Raw genomic sequence first — 16,220 nt, forward strand, 5'->3', positions numbered from 1 at the left:
CACAGCTTTAATCCCAGCACTTGGTAGGAGGCTCTCGATCAGTTCAAGGCCACCCTGAGACTACGTAGGGAATTCCAGGTCAGCCTGATACCCTACTTCAAAAAGCCAAAAAATAAAATAAAATAATAAAGAAAAAGATAAAGGTTTAATATTCTTCAAACCAGGACAGAACTAGAAGTAGAATCCCAGTTCTGACTTCCAGTCAATCTACTTCCCACTTGCCCTTTTTAAAACCCCGTGTCTACATCTCACTGGTGACAATGGGCACAGCCAGGTTGCAGGACTATGGGAGATTTTTAATGTTCTTTTTGCTTTTATAGTTTATTTTCCTATAATGACTATTCACTAAAAGAAAATACTTAAATGTAAATTTAAATAAACAATGCATATTCACTTAAAGCACTGGGAAGTTGACTCAGTGGGCAAAGGTGATTGCTTACAAAGCCTGCCAGCCTGGGTTTGACTTGGTTCGATTCCCCAGTACCCACATAAACCAGATGCACACAGTGGCACAAATGTCTAAAGATTGGTTGTAACAGCAATAGGCTCTGGCATGCCCATGCTCTCCCCCCCCCGCCCTCTCTCTCTCTCTCTCGCACACACACACACACACACAAATAAGTAAACAAACAAATAATAAATATATTTCTTTGAAAAAGTTCCTTTAGAAGGCAGAATGAAATTTTGTTTTTCCAACTTGTCTTCGTAATCAATTCTGCCGCCACCAAATTTCACAGTAGCCAGAAGCAATCTGAGTTGTTGCCGTCGTTAAGGACAGAGAGAGATGTTTAATTTTCCCAGCATTAAGCTGACTTGGGAAAAAGAAGGTTATACAGTCCCTGTCTTAGGATGGCTTGACTTGGGAATTTTTCAACTTTACAATGGTGTGGAGGCAATCTTACTCATTAGGAACCCTACAGAGTCTTGCGATTTTTTTATTTTAGGTAGGGCCTCACTCAAACTCAGGCTGACCTGGAGTTCACTATGTAGTCTCAGGGTGGCCTCGAACTCATGTCGATTGTCGATCCTCCTACCTCTTCCTCCCAAGTGCTGGGATGAAAGTCATGCGCCACCATGCCTGGTGAGTTCTGATCATTCCCCAGGCTAGCCCAGGCAGTACTCTGCTGATGCTGGGCAATCTCCGATCCCAGTGAGCTATGGGGTGGCCAGGGGAAGCAATGCTCTGAGGTGCTCTTTGTCTGTCTGATCTGCTATAGCTTAGGTTCATTCATGTCACAATGGTGTATCAGGATGTAACCTTATCAGAATCTGTATCCGGTTAGCAGTAAGGGATTGGAGGCAATGCTACGACTAAACTTTGCTCTTCCCCACCTGGACACTATCAGCACACAGGTGTGTCCCCTGTGCTCTTCATTTGCTGGTAGTGAGAGGACAAATGAGCATGCAAAAGACTGACATGAGCATGGTCCGTGATCTAGGATCAGCTTCTCTTTCTTCAGATCACCCAGCCAACGTTCTGTGTGTGCTGCAAACCCAGGACCATTTGTATGCTAAAGACTTGCCTTAGCCGGGCGTGGTGGCGCACTCGGGAGGCAGAGGTAGGAGGATCACCATGAGTTCAATGCCACCCTGAGACTACCTAGTGAATTCCAGGTCAGCCTTGGGCTAGAGTGAGACCCTACCTCAAAAAAAAAAAAAAAAAAAAAAAAAAAAGAGACTTGCCTTGTTGCTCCTGTACTTTGTTCCCCATGATCCCCTCTGCCTATGTTCACTAGGTTATCTAGGACTTGCATTCCTAGGTGCACTGCTTCCTATTAAAATGCAAATGAAAACCAGGCTGACAGCCCATGCCTTTAATCCCAGCACTTGGGAGGCAGAGATAGGGGGATTGCAATGAGTTTGAGGCCAGCCTGGAGCTACAGAGTAAGTTCCAGGTTAGCCTGGGCTAGAATGAGACACTGCCTCGAAACAAACAAACAAACCAAAAAAGGTGTGTGTGTGGGGGGGGTGCTGGAGAGAAGGTTTAGCGGTTAAGATTCTTGCCTGTGAAGACTAAGAACTCCTGTTTGAATCTCCAGGTTCCACATGTCAGGTGCACAGAGATGCTAGTGCACAATATTTCACATGCATATAAGGGGCCGCACAAGCCTTGAGTTCATTTGCAGCAGCTGAAGGCCCTGGTGCACCCATTCTCTCTCTCTCTCTGCCTCTTTATCTCTCTCTCTCTCTCTCAAAAATAAATCATAATAATAATAGGGGCTGGAGAGATGGCTCAGCAGTTCAGGCACTTCTTTGCAAAGCCTAATAACCCGAGTTCGATTCCCCAGTGCCCATGTAAGTCAGATGCTCAAAGTGGCGCATGCATCTGCAGTTTGTTTACATTGGCTGGAGGCCCCGGTGTACCCACTGTCATTCTCATTCACCCCCTCTCTCTCTCTGTGCTTGTAAACTTGTAAACAAAAAAAGAGGAGGAGGTGGGCGTGGTGATGCATGCCTTTAATCCCAGCACTAGGGAGACAGAGTGAGGAGTATTGCCATGAGTTTGAGGCCACCCTGAGGATACATAGTGAATTCCAGGTCAGCCTGAGCTAGAGTAAAACCCTACCTCAAAAAACAAAAACCAAAAAGAAAAAAGAAAGAAAGAAAGAAAGAAAGAAAGAAAGAAAGAAAGAAAGAAAGAGGGAAAAGAAGATTAAAAAAAAGAAAGAAAGAAAATTCAGGGCTGGAGAAATGGCTTAGCAGTTAAGGCACTTGCCTACAAAGCCAAATGACCTCAGTTCAGTTCCCCAGGATCCAAATAAGCCAGATGCACAAGGTGGCACATGCATCTGGAGTTTGTTTGCAGTGGCACGAAGCCCTGGCATGTCCATTTTCTCCCCCGCCCCCACCTCCTCTTTCTCTCAAATAAATAGATAAAAATAAAATATTTAAAAGAAATAGGGCTGGAGAGATGGCTTAGCAGTTAAGTGCTTACCTGTGAAGCCTAAGGACCCTGGTTCAAGGCTTGATTCCCCAGGACCCACGTTAGCCAGATGCACAAGGGGGCGCACATGTCTGGAGTTGTTTGGCAGTGGCTGGAGGCCCTGGAGTGCCTATTCTCTCTCTCTCTCTACCTCTTTCTCTCTCTATTGCTCTCAAATAAATAAATAAAAATAAACAAAAAAATTTAATTAAAAATAATAAATCAAATAAAATACTAATGGCCAGCAACACTAGCTCACCAAAGTCATATCTCTTAATGGTATCTACAAAGCTGGAGAGATGACTCAGCGGTTAAAGGCACTTGCTTGCAAAGTCTGCTGGCTTGTTTGGGTTCAATTCCCCAGTATCCACATAAAGCCAGATGCACAACATGGCACATGTGTCTGGAGTTCATTTGCAGCAGCAGGGGACTTTGGCTCACATATACTCTCTCTATTTCTCAAATAAATAAATTTATTTGTGTGTTTATTTATGAGAGAGAGAGAGAGAGAGAGAGAGATTGGGGACACCTCTAGCCACTGCAAATGAACTCCAGATGCATGAGTCAGGGTCCTGGGGAATTGAACTTGGTCTTTAGGCTTCGTATGCAAGCAGCAAAGCCATCTCCCCAGCCCATAAATTGTTCTGCCCTGTTCTCAGCACCCTCAGTGACCACCAAGGAGAACCAAACACGTATTCAAGGACAAGGAGCTTAATTCGGGCTTAAGCTCGGTCTCTTGACTTCACCAACTCAGTGGATCCGTACAAGAGCCCCAAGTACTGGGAGGGTAGGGTTTTTATAGGGATTTGAATATAGAAGAAGGGGATGGCACATGATTGGTTGATTTAAACGGTAACTATATTTGTACTCTTCTGATTGGTTTAGGATACTGGTGGGCAGCGGTAACATTTGTGTGCTTGTGATTGGCTGGGGCAGGAAGGCAGAAGGAACAAGCCCTGGGCAAGTCTGAGGCGTGTCTAAGGGCATGTCTAGGGGTATGTCTAGGGGCTGCCTTAAAACTCAGGCCTAGCCAGGGCAGCGCCTTATTGAAGCCTGTCATGGCATCAGTCTAGTTTCTGGGTCCTTCAAAAAACTTTGAAAAGACGGTTCAGCTCCATGGTATCTACATTCTAGAGACTACACTTTAATTTTTTCATGTTAGTTAGGGATGGAAGGGGAAGGACGTCGCGAACACTCTCAAAGATGATTGGTTGAGAGGATTCCACCCATGAAGGTCAATGATACTCAGACATTGGCATACTTGCAAAGGAGTTTACTGGGATGAAAGTCACACACAAGCAAGTCCAAACTATCACAACTAATATTATAGCTAATATAATATATAACCAAATTATATTTATCACTACTAACACAAGAATATTTCTAACGAGTCTAACATGTATACAACCTGATATCGCGAGACTTGGGCTGCAGTAACGCGAGACTTGGGTTGCGACGTCTCGGACGCTTTACGACCTGGTAACGCGGGGTCGTGCTGCGACTTTTTTTCTCTTGGTTCGTGGTGTTTTCTTGGTTCACGGTGTTTCAAGCCGAGTCTTGATCGTTTGGACAGCGTGTCGGGCAGATGAATTCGGATCGGTGATGTGTCTCGCGGAGGTCTCGGTCCGGATTGCTGAGCAACCTTTCAGTCAGTCATAGTGTCGGGAAGACAGACAACGGTTGCTGAGCAGCTGGGGTTTTTATACTTTCCACTACTTATCTAGAGTTCCACACACACACCTGCTAATCTCTATTATGTCACCACACACATCTTAGTCTTAGTTTTTGCTTATAAGGTTTGATTTTGCATTTTTACTCTCACACACAAAAAAAACTTATTTATCTAAACTGGCCCTGGACCATATGCTGGTCCTTACATGCTCATAACAGAAGGATATGGAATGAGTGATCGGGATGTGGAATGAGTGATCGGGATGTGGATGGCTCTGAAAAAGCAGACTTGACATGTTTGTGGGACCTGGTCATAAGGATGAGGGAAGGTTATGGCTTCTCTGCTGTATGGTGGGCCTGAAGTCATGTCAGGTCAACAGGGCAGCGTGAAGAAAGGGACAGATTGGAAGTGGTGGAGGGCAAGGAGAGACGGAACCCTCCTATGCAAACTGGAGCTGATATGTGTCTCTCACCACCTCACATCCCTCAATGGCAGGAAAAGTACAGAAACAGCTGGTACTCTTCATACGGAGAGAAGCCCAGGGGGCCGCGGGCCTGGCTCCTCATCTTACCTGGAGGGAAGCCTGCGGGCAGTGACGTAAGTCATGAGGGACAGTGGGGCCTGGCACCAAACGCCTTCCAACCACGCTTAGGCTCTGCTCTACTTCCGCCTTCAGACCCTCATGAAAATGCCATTTGTAACCCAGCCCTAACCTAGAGCCATGTGCGTAGGGGACGTCTAGGAAATGTGGTTCAAGCTTAGTTACGCTGACACACTTAAAGGCGCCACCCGCCTGGGCTATACAGAGTACGTTCCCAGCCCCCCGAGGGCATGACCCTGCCTCAAGAAACCGTAACTGAAACAAAACACCCAACTGCACCACAGCCTATTAAGTGGATTTCAAAAGGAGGCTTTGGGGCTGGAGAGATGGCTCAGCAGTTAAGGCACTTGCCTGCAAAGCCTTATGACCTAGGGCTTGATTCCCCAGTACCTACATAAAGCCAGATGCATAAAGCGGCACATACATTTGGACTTCATTTGCAGTGGCTGGAGGCCCTGACATGCCCTCACTCTCTCTATATATATCTCTTTCTCTCCCTCGCTCTGTATCTCTAGCTTGCAAATATATTTAAAAAAAATTTTAAGGGCTGGAGAGATGGTTTAGCGGTTAAGTGCTTGCCTGTGAAGCCTAAGGACCCCGGTTCGAGGCTCGGTTCCCCAGGTCCCACGTTAGCCAGATGCACAAGGGGGTGCACGTGTCTGGAGTTTGTTTGCAGAGGCTGGAAGCCCTGGCGCGCCCATTCTCTCACTCTCCCTCTATCTGTCTTTCTCTCTGTGTCTGATGCTCTCAAATAAATAAATAAATAAAAATTAAAAAAAAAATTTTAAGGTGGCTTTGTAGATTTAGCTATGGGCCATAAAGATAGTGAAGTGATGGTGGAAGTGGTTGGGGATATAAGAGGGGTATGAGAGGAGCTAAAAGGAGATTTCTTGATAGTTTTCAAGATGCATCTACCACAGAAGACTAGGAAAGGCAGGTAGGTGGTGGTGTTAGATGGCCACATAACAAAATGTGTATACATACACATCCAGAAAGAAAGCATTTGGCTTTATAATTGGATCCAAAATTATGTCTGGGGGCTGATGGTTCAGCGGTTAAAGCCTGATGGCTCAGGCTTGATTCCCAGTACTCATGTAAGCCGGGTGCATAAAGTGGCACTTGGATCTGGAGTTGCTTTTGCAATGGCAGAAGACCCTTGTGTGCCCCTTCTCCTCTCTCTCTCAAACAAGTAACACTGTATTAAAAATGTCTGAGAATCAAGCTGGAGTGATATGACTTAGCACTTAAGGCACTTGCCTGCAAAGCCAAAGGACCCCAGTTGGATTCCCCAGGATCCACGTAAGCCAAATGAGCAAGGTGGCACATGCATCTGGAGTTCGTTTGCTGTGGATGAAGGCCCTGGCACACCCCATTCTTTCTCTCCATCTGCCTCTTTCTCTCTCTCTCAAATAAGTAAATGAAAATAAATATTTTAAGCCGGGTGTGGTGGCGCATGCCTTTAATTCCAGCACTTGGGAGGCAGAGGTAGAAGGATCGCTGTGAATCCAAGGCTTCCCTGAGAGTACATAGTGAATTCCAGGTCAGCCTGAGCTACGGTGAGACCCTACCTTGAAAAACCAAAATAATAATAATAATAATAATAATAACAACAAAATAAATAAACTACATAGTTTTCTAAAAGTCTGAGAATCGCTGAGGATACTGAGGAGATTGTAAATTCCCAGAATGTCTCTGTATTCCATCTCAACTGAAAAGCCCCCTCTATTTTCTTCTCCCCTCTCCTCTGCCCACCAGGCAGGGCAACAGGAGGGAGACAGTGAGAGACAGGGACAAATGAGACTAGAAGCTTCTCGAGGCCATATTTTACCAACTCGTGTAGGATTCTCTCAAGAAATGTTTCCTCTCCGTGGGGGGAGCAGTGAGTGGACGGAGATTATAAAGCTGAACGGAAGGCAAGTCTTTCCAGAGCCCAGACTTGAAGTGGCCCCAGCCGCTGCGGCTCTGTCTGCGCTCTGCACTTCTCCAGTCTGCCAGGCACATCTGGAGCCCGGTGGGAAGCTTCCCTGGTCACCTGTATACCCAGGCCTGTTTCTGATCTCGTGTGCACCGTATCGGGCAGCTGTGGTTTCCAGAGCTGTGATACTCAATGACTCGCTCCTATAGTCTTCATGTTTTTCCCAAGGGCCAGGGAAGATGGGCCAGGCTGTGGGAAATACCCCGCGGAGGCTGGTTGGAGATAGTGACTGACTCCCTCTTGATAGCCTATGAGTTCAGCTGCATTGAAGGAAGGTGGAAATGAGTGGAGAAGGGGATGCCCCCAAGGTTTATGCACCCCCAAAGGGTGGCAGCATGGCGCCGTGCTCACCCTCTTCACCCTCGTTGGCTGTGTAGACAGCATGGGCAAAGAGCGTGCTACCGCAGCGGTGTGTGGTGCAGGGAAGAGCCACCCTTGGCCCCAGTCTCCAGTCTCCGAGCTCCTGCTGACGCCGGTGTTGGCAGAGCCGTGGGCTCTTGGGGCGGTGCGCCTCTGGCTGATGGAGACCTTCCTCTTCCTGATGATGGGCACCTGGCTTATGCAAGCCGCCTTTATTCTCTACAAATCAGTCTCTGGCTACCCGTGGGAGGACGATGACAGCATGTTTGTCACCACCTCCTTCTGCCGGCATTTGGTCATCAGTGCCTTGTGCCTGCTGGGGAATCTACAGTTTTGCTTCCTTTTGGTATCGCCATTGCAGTCCCAGCTTGAAGCTGAGAGGGTCCAAAAAGGCTCCGGATCCTGAGAGCTCATCCAGACCTCTCCCCAGGTGGTTGCGGGAAGCCGAGCAGCTGGAGAAGGACCAGCGGGCTCTCCTCCTTGCAAAGGGCCCCGCCTGTGGCAGGGCCCAGAGCACCTAACACAGGTACCATCCCATCGTCCCCCTGTGGGTCCTCTCGGCCACTTGCACTGCACCCCTTGTTCCTCAATAAAGGTAATGGCCCCGGAGGAGGACAGTTGGTCCCCACATACTGGTGCATTTCCTGTCTCTGCGGGTCCTGAGAGAGGGCATTTGGGGAAAGGGAGGGGAAGAGATCTGTGTGCAAGGAGGAGAATGTCACGAAAGGCTTCAGAGGAAAGAGTCTGTTGAGAATCTAACGCAGTCTCCAGTTGTACTGTCAGGATTTCTTCTTGGGTAGCTTTGCTTTCGCTAAGGGGAATAACGACTCTACGATTCATCCTGATAAAACAGATACTGCTATGTGTGCACCAAAGTGGTGCCATCAGAAGTACAGCATACTCGAATTTACCATCAGCCTACACAGATTGAAACTGCTCTTTTGGGCTGAGGACACAACGCAGCTTAGTTAGAATGTTTGTTGGTATGTACCATACCCTGAGTTCAATCCCAGCATGGCAGACTAGGGTACACCCATAATCTTATGTAACACCAGCACTCAGAAGCGGAGGTAGGAGGATCAGATATTCAAGGACATCCTCAGCTACATAGCAATTCAAGACCAGTCGGGGATCCACGAGACCCTGCCTTTAAAAAAAAAAAAAACCTCCCCTAAAGCTGGATGTGGTGGCCCATGCCTATAATCCCAGCTCTCAGGAGGGGAAGTAGGAGGATCACTGTAAATTTAAGGCCAGCTTTGGCTACAGGGTAAATTCCAGGACAGCCTAGACTAGAGTACACCCTGGCCCCCTCCCACTCAGAAAAAAAAAAGAAAGAAAAAAAAAAGAAAAGCCAGGTGTGGCGGGCACATGCCTTTAATCCCAGCACTCAGGAGGCACAGGTAGGAGGATCACCATGAGTTGAAGGCCAGCCTGGGACTACAGGGTGAGTCCCAAGCCAGCCTGGGCTAGGGTGAGACCCTACCTTAAAAAAACAAAACCAATAAATAAAATAAAATATTTTCAAAAAGAAAAACAAAACAAAAATTGAACAGGCTGGAGAGATGGCTTAGTGGTTAAGGCGTTTGCCTGCAAAGCCAAAGTTCCCAGGTTCAACTCCCCAGGGCCCACATAAACCAGATGCACAAGGGGGCACATGCATCTGGAGTTTGATTGCAATGGCTAGTGGCCCTGGTGCACCCATCCTCTCTCTCTCTCTCTCTCTCTCTCTCTCTCTCTCTCTACCTGCCTATTTCTGTATCTTTTTCTCAAATAAATAAATAAAAATAAAAATATTTTTAAAAATGAACAATCCAGGGGGCGGGGAGGGAGGGTATTACCATGGGATATTTTTTATAATCATGGAAAATGTTAATAAAAATTGTGAAAAGGAAAAAAAATGAACAAATCCAATGCTCCTTTGTCTCTTCCTTCCAACCCAGTAAACTGTAAAGATTGGCTTCATTCAGATTTTACCCACAGTGACTTTAAAAATACTTTAATAATACATGAACTTGAATAACTCGATCTTTTATAGACTTTAAATGCTTGGCACATTCTACTCTAGCAAAAGCCTACCTGTTTCACCATCTCCCTCCACCCTTGCATATGTAACTTATTAGACACTGTTCTTGGGGGTTTACAATTTTTCTCTTTTGCCTAGCACCAAAAGCCAGCCCACAATCCCATTTTTACTATTATATACACAGAATAAAATCCACCTCTTTTTTTCCCCCACACCTTTAAATCCCAGCACTTGGGAGGCTGAGGTAGGAGGATTACCATGAAACACACACACACACACACACACACACACACACACACACACACAATCACCACTAAGTACTGAGCAGTACCACAAGACAGTGGTCTGTGAAAACGCTGATCTACACCTCTGTTCTCGCACTCTCAGAATTTACAGCCAATCTGCCTTTTTTTTCCCTATACAGTGGATTCCCTCTACTTTTAAAAAATATTTTATTTTTACTTATTTATTTATTTGACAGAGAAAGAGAGAAGAAGTGAGAGAATGGGCGCGCCAGGGCCTCCAGCCTCTGCAAATGAACTCCAGATGCATGAGGCCCCTGTGCATCTGGCTAACGTGGGTCCTGGGGAATCGAACCAAGGTCCTTTGACTTTGCAGGCAAATGCCTTAACTGCTAAGACATCCCTCCAGCCCAAATCCCTCCACTTTTGAAATCATTTCCTTGGGAGTGTTTTCCCTTATCAACTTGTATATAGGGTTCTAAAGAGTAGAGACTTCGCTATATCCAAGTCACACAATTGCCTGGTAGATCCCAGCTATGTGACGTCATTGCTGCTTACTAATAGCTTATTCGTTTCCACAATCCTTACCCAGCCCCCACTCATCCTGACAGGTTCTGTGACACTCTGTAGAACACCAGGTCCTAAAACCAGAGGCCATTTTCTTGAGAATGAGTCTATTCTCTTCTTTATTTGGGGAAAGAGAGAGGGGGAAAAAAAAAAAAAAACCCAAACCTCCGCATCCTGTTCCCAAACTATTGTCTTTTGTTTGGTTTTGTTTTTCAGTATTGAGGATCAGGCTCACGTGCTAGGCAAGTGCTCCGCCCACTAACCCCACCCCACCCCCGCAGCTATTACCTATCGTCACTATCTATATTTTTCTTTTTTGTCATTATCTATTTAATCATCACAAATGTTCTACGAGGAACCTCCAGAAAACTGAAGCTGAAGTAGGTGGACTTGCCGGAGGAAGACTGGGACTTAAGTGCAGGTGTGTCACACTCAAGCCTGTGACAGTGTCTTCCGGGCGACAGTGACTTGGCTAAAGGCAATGGAGAAGGAAGTGATCCTCAAAATTAAATAGGAAGGAAGGAGGGAGGGAAGTAAGAAGGAAGAGGAGGAAGGGGGAAGAAAGGGAGGGCCCGCCAGCGTTCCTGGTAGATGCAGCCCAGTGCACTTGCCCCAGACATCCCTAAAGGATTCGGTCATACTTTCTGCCCCTCCCCCGTCCCTTCTGGGAACAAGATTATCTGGCATACTCTCAACTTTTGGCTCAGTGTCTTCTGTTTATTCTTGGCTTCTTGACTCTTCTCGATTCCTTTTCTTCTCACCTTTCTTGCTCACAGACATCATTAGCTACCTAATTTCCAGTTATTTGAAGGCTAGCTTTTTGTTCGTTTTTGCTGTAGCCAGGCTGTCCTGGAACTCACTCTGCAGCCCTAGGCTGCCCTCGAACTCCTGCATCATCACGCCCAATTCGAAGGCTAATTTTAGGATAAACCTTTGGTAAGGCAGCAATTACAAAAGAATACCTCTCAAACAGTCAGTGTAGGGAAAACATTTGTGATTATTAATTTACTACATGTATAACTGAGAAGCCATCCCCATGAAGGAAAGCCAAGAAAAAAAATGTCCCCCTAGAGCCTTAGCGGAGAGAAGTTCGTAATTTTCACAGAAGCCCACCAGAGGGCAGTGTGGTGCCATCACCCTGTCCAAGCGTCTAGCTCTCCTAACTGGTAAACAAGTCTTCCAAAAATCACTTTGAAAGAATGGGGGAGGAGAAAAGGGGGCAAGGGAAGTACAGAAACTGGCTAAACAGCGTCCAAACATCCAAAATGCATATCATAGGGTTGTGTGTTTTCTATTAAAATTTGACAAACATATATAGGTACAAAACTAAATGGAGTAGGAGCAAGGTATAAAAGACTTATAGGTACAGTTTAAGATTAGATAAAAGTATATTTAAAAAAAGAAATGAAGGAAAAGAAAAGAAAAAAAAGGGGGACACAGCCAGGCGTGGTGGCGCCCACCTTTATCCCAGCACTCAGGAGGCAGAGGTAGGAGGATTGCCTTGAGTTAGAGACCACCCTGAGGCTACATAGTGAATTCCAGATCAGCCTGGTCTAGAACAAGACCCTACCTCGAAAAACCAATTTAAAAACAAATCAAAAAAGAGGGAAGGGGGACACAATTTTGATACAAATAATTTTTTCATCACAGTGGTAAATTTCCTAAACTTTAAAGTTCGCTTCAGTAGTGTTCTACTAAATTCAGAGCACATAGATAGGTCTGTACTTACACTAGCAAAGAAAAATTGTCTATGAAAATCCCAGATTTTCAAAACAGTGAAATTAGGCACATATGAAACAATTTTCCAAGAATCCTTCACCCTGGTGATTTTTCTTTCTGCTAAGGATTAAACACATAGGCCTTGAGCATGCTAAGCACATGTACCCCCTGAGCTGTATCCACAGCCCCTCCAAAGGGAGCTTCAAAGAGAATCGCTTTGTTCTTTCTTTGTAGTGGAGATCAAACTCAAGGCCCCGAGCATGCTAGTCAGGAACTCTGCCACCGATCCGCATACCCGTTTTCTGCTAATTGTTACTCACAAAGAAAATACACTGGAAGGCCACCATCTAGAAGTCACCGAGGAAGGACGCTGAAAGACTGTGACAGAAAGTTGTGGGTTGATTCTTGCACTCTATTTCCCTGGCAGGAAAAGCAAGAAATTCAGTATTTTATAAGTGGTAGCCTAGACCACCACCACAAGCCTGGGGAAATTTACTGAGGACCCTCACCTTGGGATCACCTGAGGCTGTGCATTATTGCCCAAATGTTACTTAAGCAAGTTACTAAGTATGTTCATCTTTAAGATAAAAAGATGGAGCCGGGCATGGTGGCGCATGCCTTTAATCCCAGCACTCGGGAGGCAGAGGTTGGAGGATTGCCATGAATTCAAGGCCACCCTGAGATGACAGTTAATTCCAGGTCAGCCTGGACCAGAGTGAGACCCTACCTCGAAAAACAAACAAAGATAAAAAGGTGGGCTAGGGATGCAACTCAGAAAAAAAAAAAAAAGGGTAGGATAAAAGGACATTGCTGGGCATGGTGGCACATACCTTTATCCCAGCACTTGGTAGGCAGAGGAAGGAGGATTGCCATGACTTTGAGGCCAGCCTAGACTACATAGTGAATTCCAGGTCAGTCTTGGCTAAAGTGAAACACTGCCTGAATAAATAAATAAATAAGGGCTATATAAAGAAAATTCCTAGGGCTGGAGAGATGGCTTAGCGGTTAAGTGCTTGCCTGTGAAGCCTAAGGACCCCGGTTCAAGGCTCGGTTCCCCAGGTCCCACGTTAGCCAGATGCACAAGGGGCGCACGCATCTGGAGTTCATTTGCAGAGGCTGGAAGCCCTGGCACGCCCCTTCTCTCTCTCCCTCTATTTGTCTTTCTCTCTGTGTCTGTCGCTCTCAAATAAATAAATAAAAATTTAAAAAAAAAAAAAAGAAAGAAAATTCCTAGCCTGGCTTGGTGGCGCACGCCTTTAATCCCAGCACTTGGGAGGCAGAGGTAGGAGGATCACCACAAATTCGAGGCCACCCTGAGACTACATAGTGAATTCCAGGTCAGCCTGAGCTAGAGTGAGACCCTACCTCGAAAAAACAAAAAAAAAAAAGAAAAAGAAATGAAAAAGAAAAGAAAATTCCTCCCACGCTCAGTGTCACATTACTGAATAAGTGTTATTTGGTCTTTTCCTAATTGTGTAGAGTAAAATTTGAAAGCTTGGCCAAATACAGTCTTTCCCCAAAATACACTTAAGAGGTTTAAGAATAATGTTATCCACTTTCAGAGCTTTCCTTTTCTCCTTATTCATTTGTTTTGCCTCAACATGTACTATGTTCTATTTTTTTGAGATAGAAACTGATATTGGGCCAGGCATGGTGGCCCATGCCTTTAAATCCCAGCACTTGGGAGGTAGAGATAGGAAGATCATTGTGAGTTTGAGGCCAGCCTGAGACTTCATAGTGAATTCTAAGTCAGCCTAGGCTAAATTGAGACCTCAAAAACTAAAATAAAATAACCTGAGACTACATAGTTAATTTCAGGTCAGCCTGGATCAGAGTGAGACCCTACCTCGAAAAACCAAAAAATAAATAAATAAAATAAAAAGGACACAGGTTTGATCCTCCAGTACCCGGGTAAACCAAATGCACAAAGTGGCACATCTGTCTGGAGTTCATTTACAGTGGCTAAAGGCCCATTCTCTCTCTATCTGCCCCCACTCTGTCTCAAATAAATAAATAAAATATTAATTTTTTTCTTTAAAAGGGGGGGGCATAGAGATGGCTTAGCAGTTAAAGTGCTTGCCTGTGAAGCCTAAGGACACAGGTTCAATTCCCCAGAACCCACATAAGCCAGCTGCACAAGGTGGAGCATGCATTTGGAGTTTGTTTTCAGTGGCTGGAGGCCCCTGTGTACCCATTCTCTCTTTCTCTGCCTCTTTCTCTCTGTCTCTCAAATAAATGAATAAATAAAGTATTTTTTTAAAAAAAGAAAAAAACTGGTATTGGTTTATAAAAAAACAAAACAGGTTAGAATCTTTTTTGTGTGTGTGACTACAACTTGGCTCTTAGTTGTGAAAGTTTTCACTGATTGCCACTGAAAGCGTCCCAGCATATAGCAAACCTCACTTTCCAAATGGCATATTAATGGTAAAAGCTTGGAGCTCATTTGAGCCCTACCCTAAATGTTGTGTGTAATGATTTCCAGGCAACCTCACAGGCTCAGGCCACTGGATTAAAAGCTTCAGCCTTGGAGAGAAAGAACTTGCAAAAAAAAAAAAAAAAAAATCACAGGGAAAGCCCACCCAGGTGGCTGCGCCACACTGCCCCAATGTGTTTAGCCCGGGCTATTTCTGCAGGCCTGGGACCAGCTCGTGCCCTGCAATCCTGCATTCCACTCCACCCACCCCCCACCCATGGGACAAACTACTCAGAGGGCACAGGTGACTTCAAAGCATCTGCCATCAGACCCCCTTGGCAGCTTTGATACAGTGTGTACCCAGACTAAAAAGTTCATGAGTTCAACCGTGTTTTGATGCTTTCATGATGGAGTGGGTAGAAAACGGGGGGCGGGGGCAACTCGGTGAAGAAGAGGAAGGAGAGCTAATGGCAGCAGACACAGCAGCGTCAAAGCCAATGACTTTGACTTCTCAGTTCTCTAAAAGTGCAGGCCAGGTCGAGGGTTTCCTTCTGCTTTTTCTTCCACAGTATACACAAGAGTTCCCTGGTGCAGCCCTTGGACTCATCCGGGTCCTACTTTGTTTGGTTGGATGAAGCCAGGCCCCTTGTTCACCTGAAAATCACTGGCTATAGATTCCATCCTAACCCTCCTGGAGCATGCCCCTGGTCACATGCAAGGATCAAAGGAGATCCACTTCTATTCTCGGAAATGCAGCTCAAAGCGCTCGTTCTCTTGATGGTGCCGCTGCTGAGTCTGAGTGGTCAATACATGGTCATTGAGCACTGACCCGCACACCCCGGGGCATGGATATGAAGATGGATGAGCTGCAAAGGCAGTTAGCAGATCGAGCAAGGGAAGTCGACACTCACGTACCAGAACCGCCAGAAGCTTAACAAATTGCATTTGCTCTTGACCGCTGCTTTAGCTAGCATGTTCTCCATCCCACTGCCAACGCTGGGGATGAGTGCAGAAGGCACTGTGTGCCCTCTAGTAGCTTGACATCTGAAAACTAGGATCTTTTAAAATAAGATCTCTGGGACTGGAGAGATGGCTCAGTGGTTAAGGTGCTTGCTTGCAAAGCCTAACGACCTGGGATCGGTTCCCCAGTGCCCACTTAATAAATCCACATGCAGAAAGTGGCACGTGCATCTGGAGTTTGCAGTGGTGAGAGGTCTTGGCGCACCCATATTTTCTCTTTTTTTCTCTTTCTGTCTGTTTCTCTCTGTTTGCAAATAAATAGCACACACACACACATTATGTTTTATTTATTTATTTATGTATTTATTGAGGCAGGGTCTCTAGCCCAAGCTAACCAGGAATGCACTACGTAGTCTCAGGATGGCCTTGAATTCACAGTGATCCTCCTACCTCTGCCTCCCAAGTGCTGGGATCAAAGGCGTGCTCCACCACATCCAGCTAATTTTTTTTTTTTTTTTTTTTTTGATTTTTTGAGGTAGGGTTTCACTCTAGCTGACCTGGGATTCACTATGGAATCTCAGGGTGGCCTCGAACTCACGGTGATCCTCCTACTTCTGCCTCCCAAGTCCAGCTAAAATATTTTAAAAGAGGGCTGGAGAGATGGCTTAGCGGTTAAGCGCTTGCCTGTGAAGCCTAAGGACCCCGGTTTGAGGCTCGGTTAGCCAGATGCACAAAGGGGCGCACGTGTCTGGAGTTCGTTTGCAG

General features: G+C 45.9%; 1 protein-coding gene across 1 annotated transcript; it reads left to right on the forward strand.

Annotated features, from left to right (window-relative positions):
• Positions 1-1,074: 1,074 nt before the first annotated feature.
• On the forward strand, positions 1,075-8,052 carry LOC101610712 (transmembrane epididymal protein 1A). Its single transcript, XM_045143549.1, is given in 5 exon segments — positions 1,075-1,081; positions 7,184-7,311; positions 7,313-7,433; positions 7,549-7,850; positions 7,852-8,052. Coding segments are annotated over 5 exon segments (759 nt in total).
• The last annotated feature ends 8,168 nt before the right edge of the window (positions 8,053-16,220 follow it).

The sequence above is a fragment of the Jaculus jaculus genome, chromosome 1 (assembly GCF_020740685.1).
Source record: "Jaculus jaculus isolate mJacJac1 chromosome 1, mJacJac1.mat.Y.cur, whole genome shotgun sequence".
NCBI lineage: Eukaryota > Metazoa > Chordata > Mammalia > Rodentia > Dipodidae > Jaculus > Jaculus jaculus.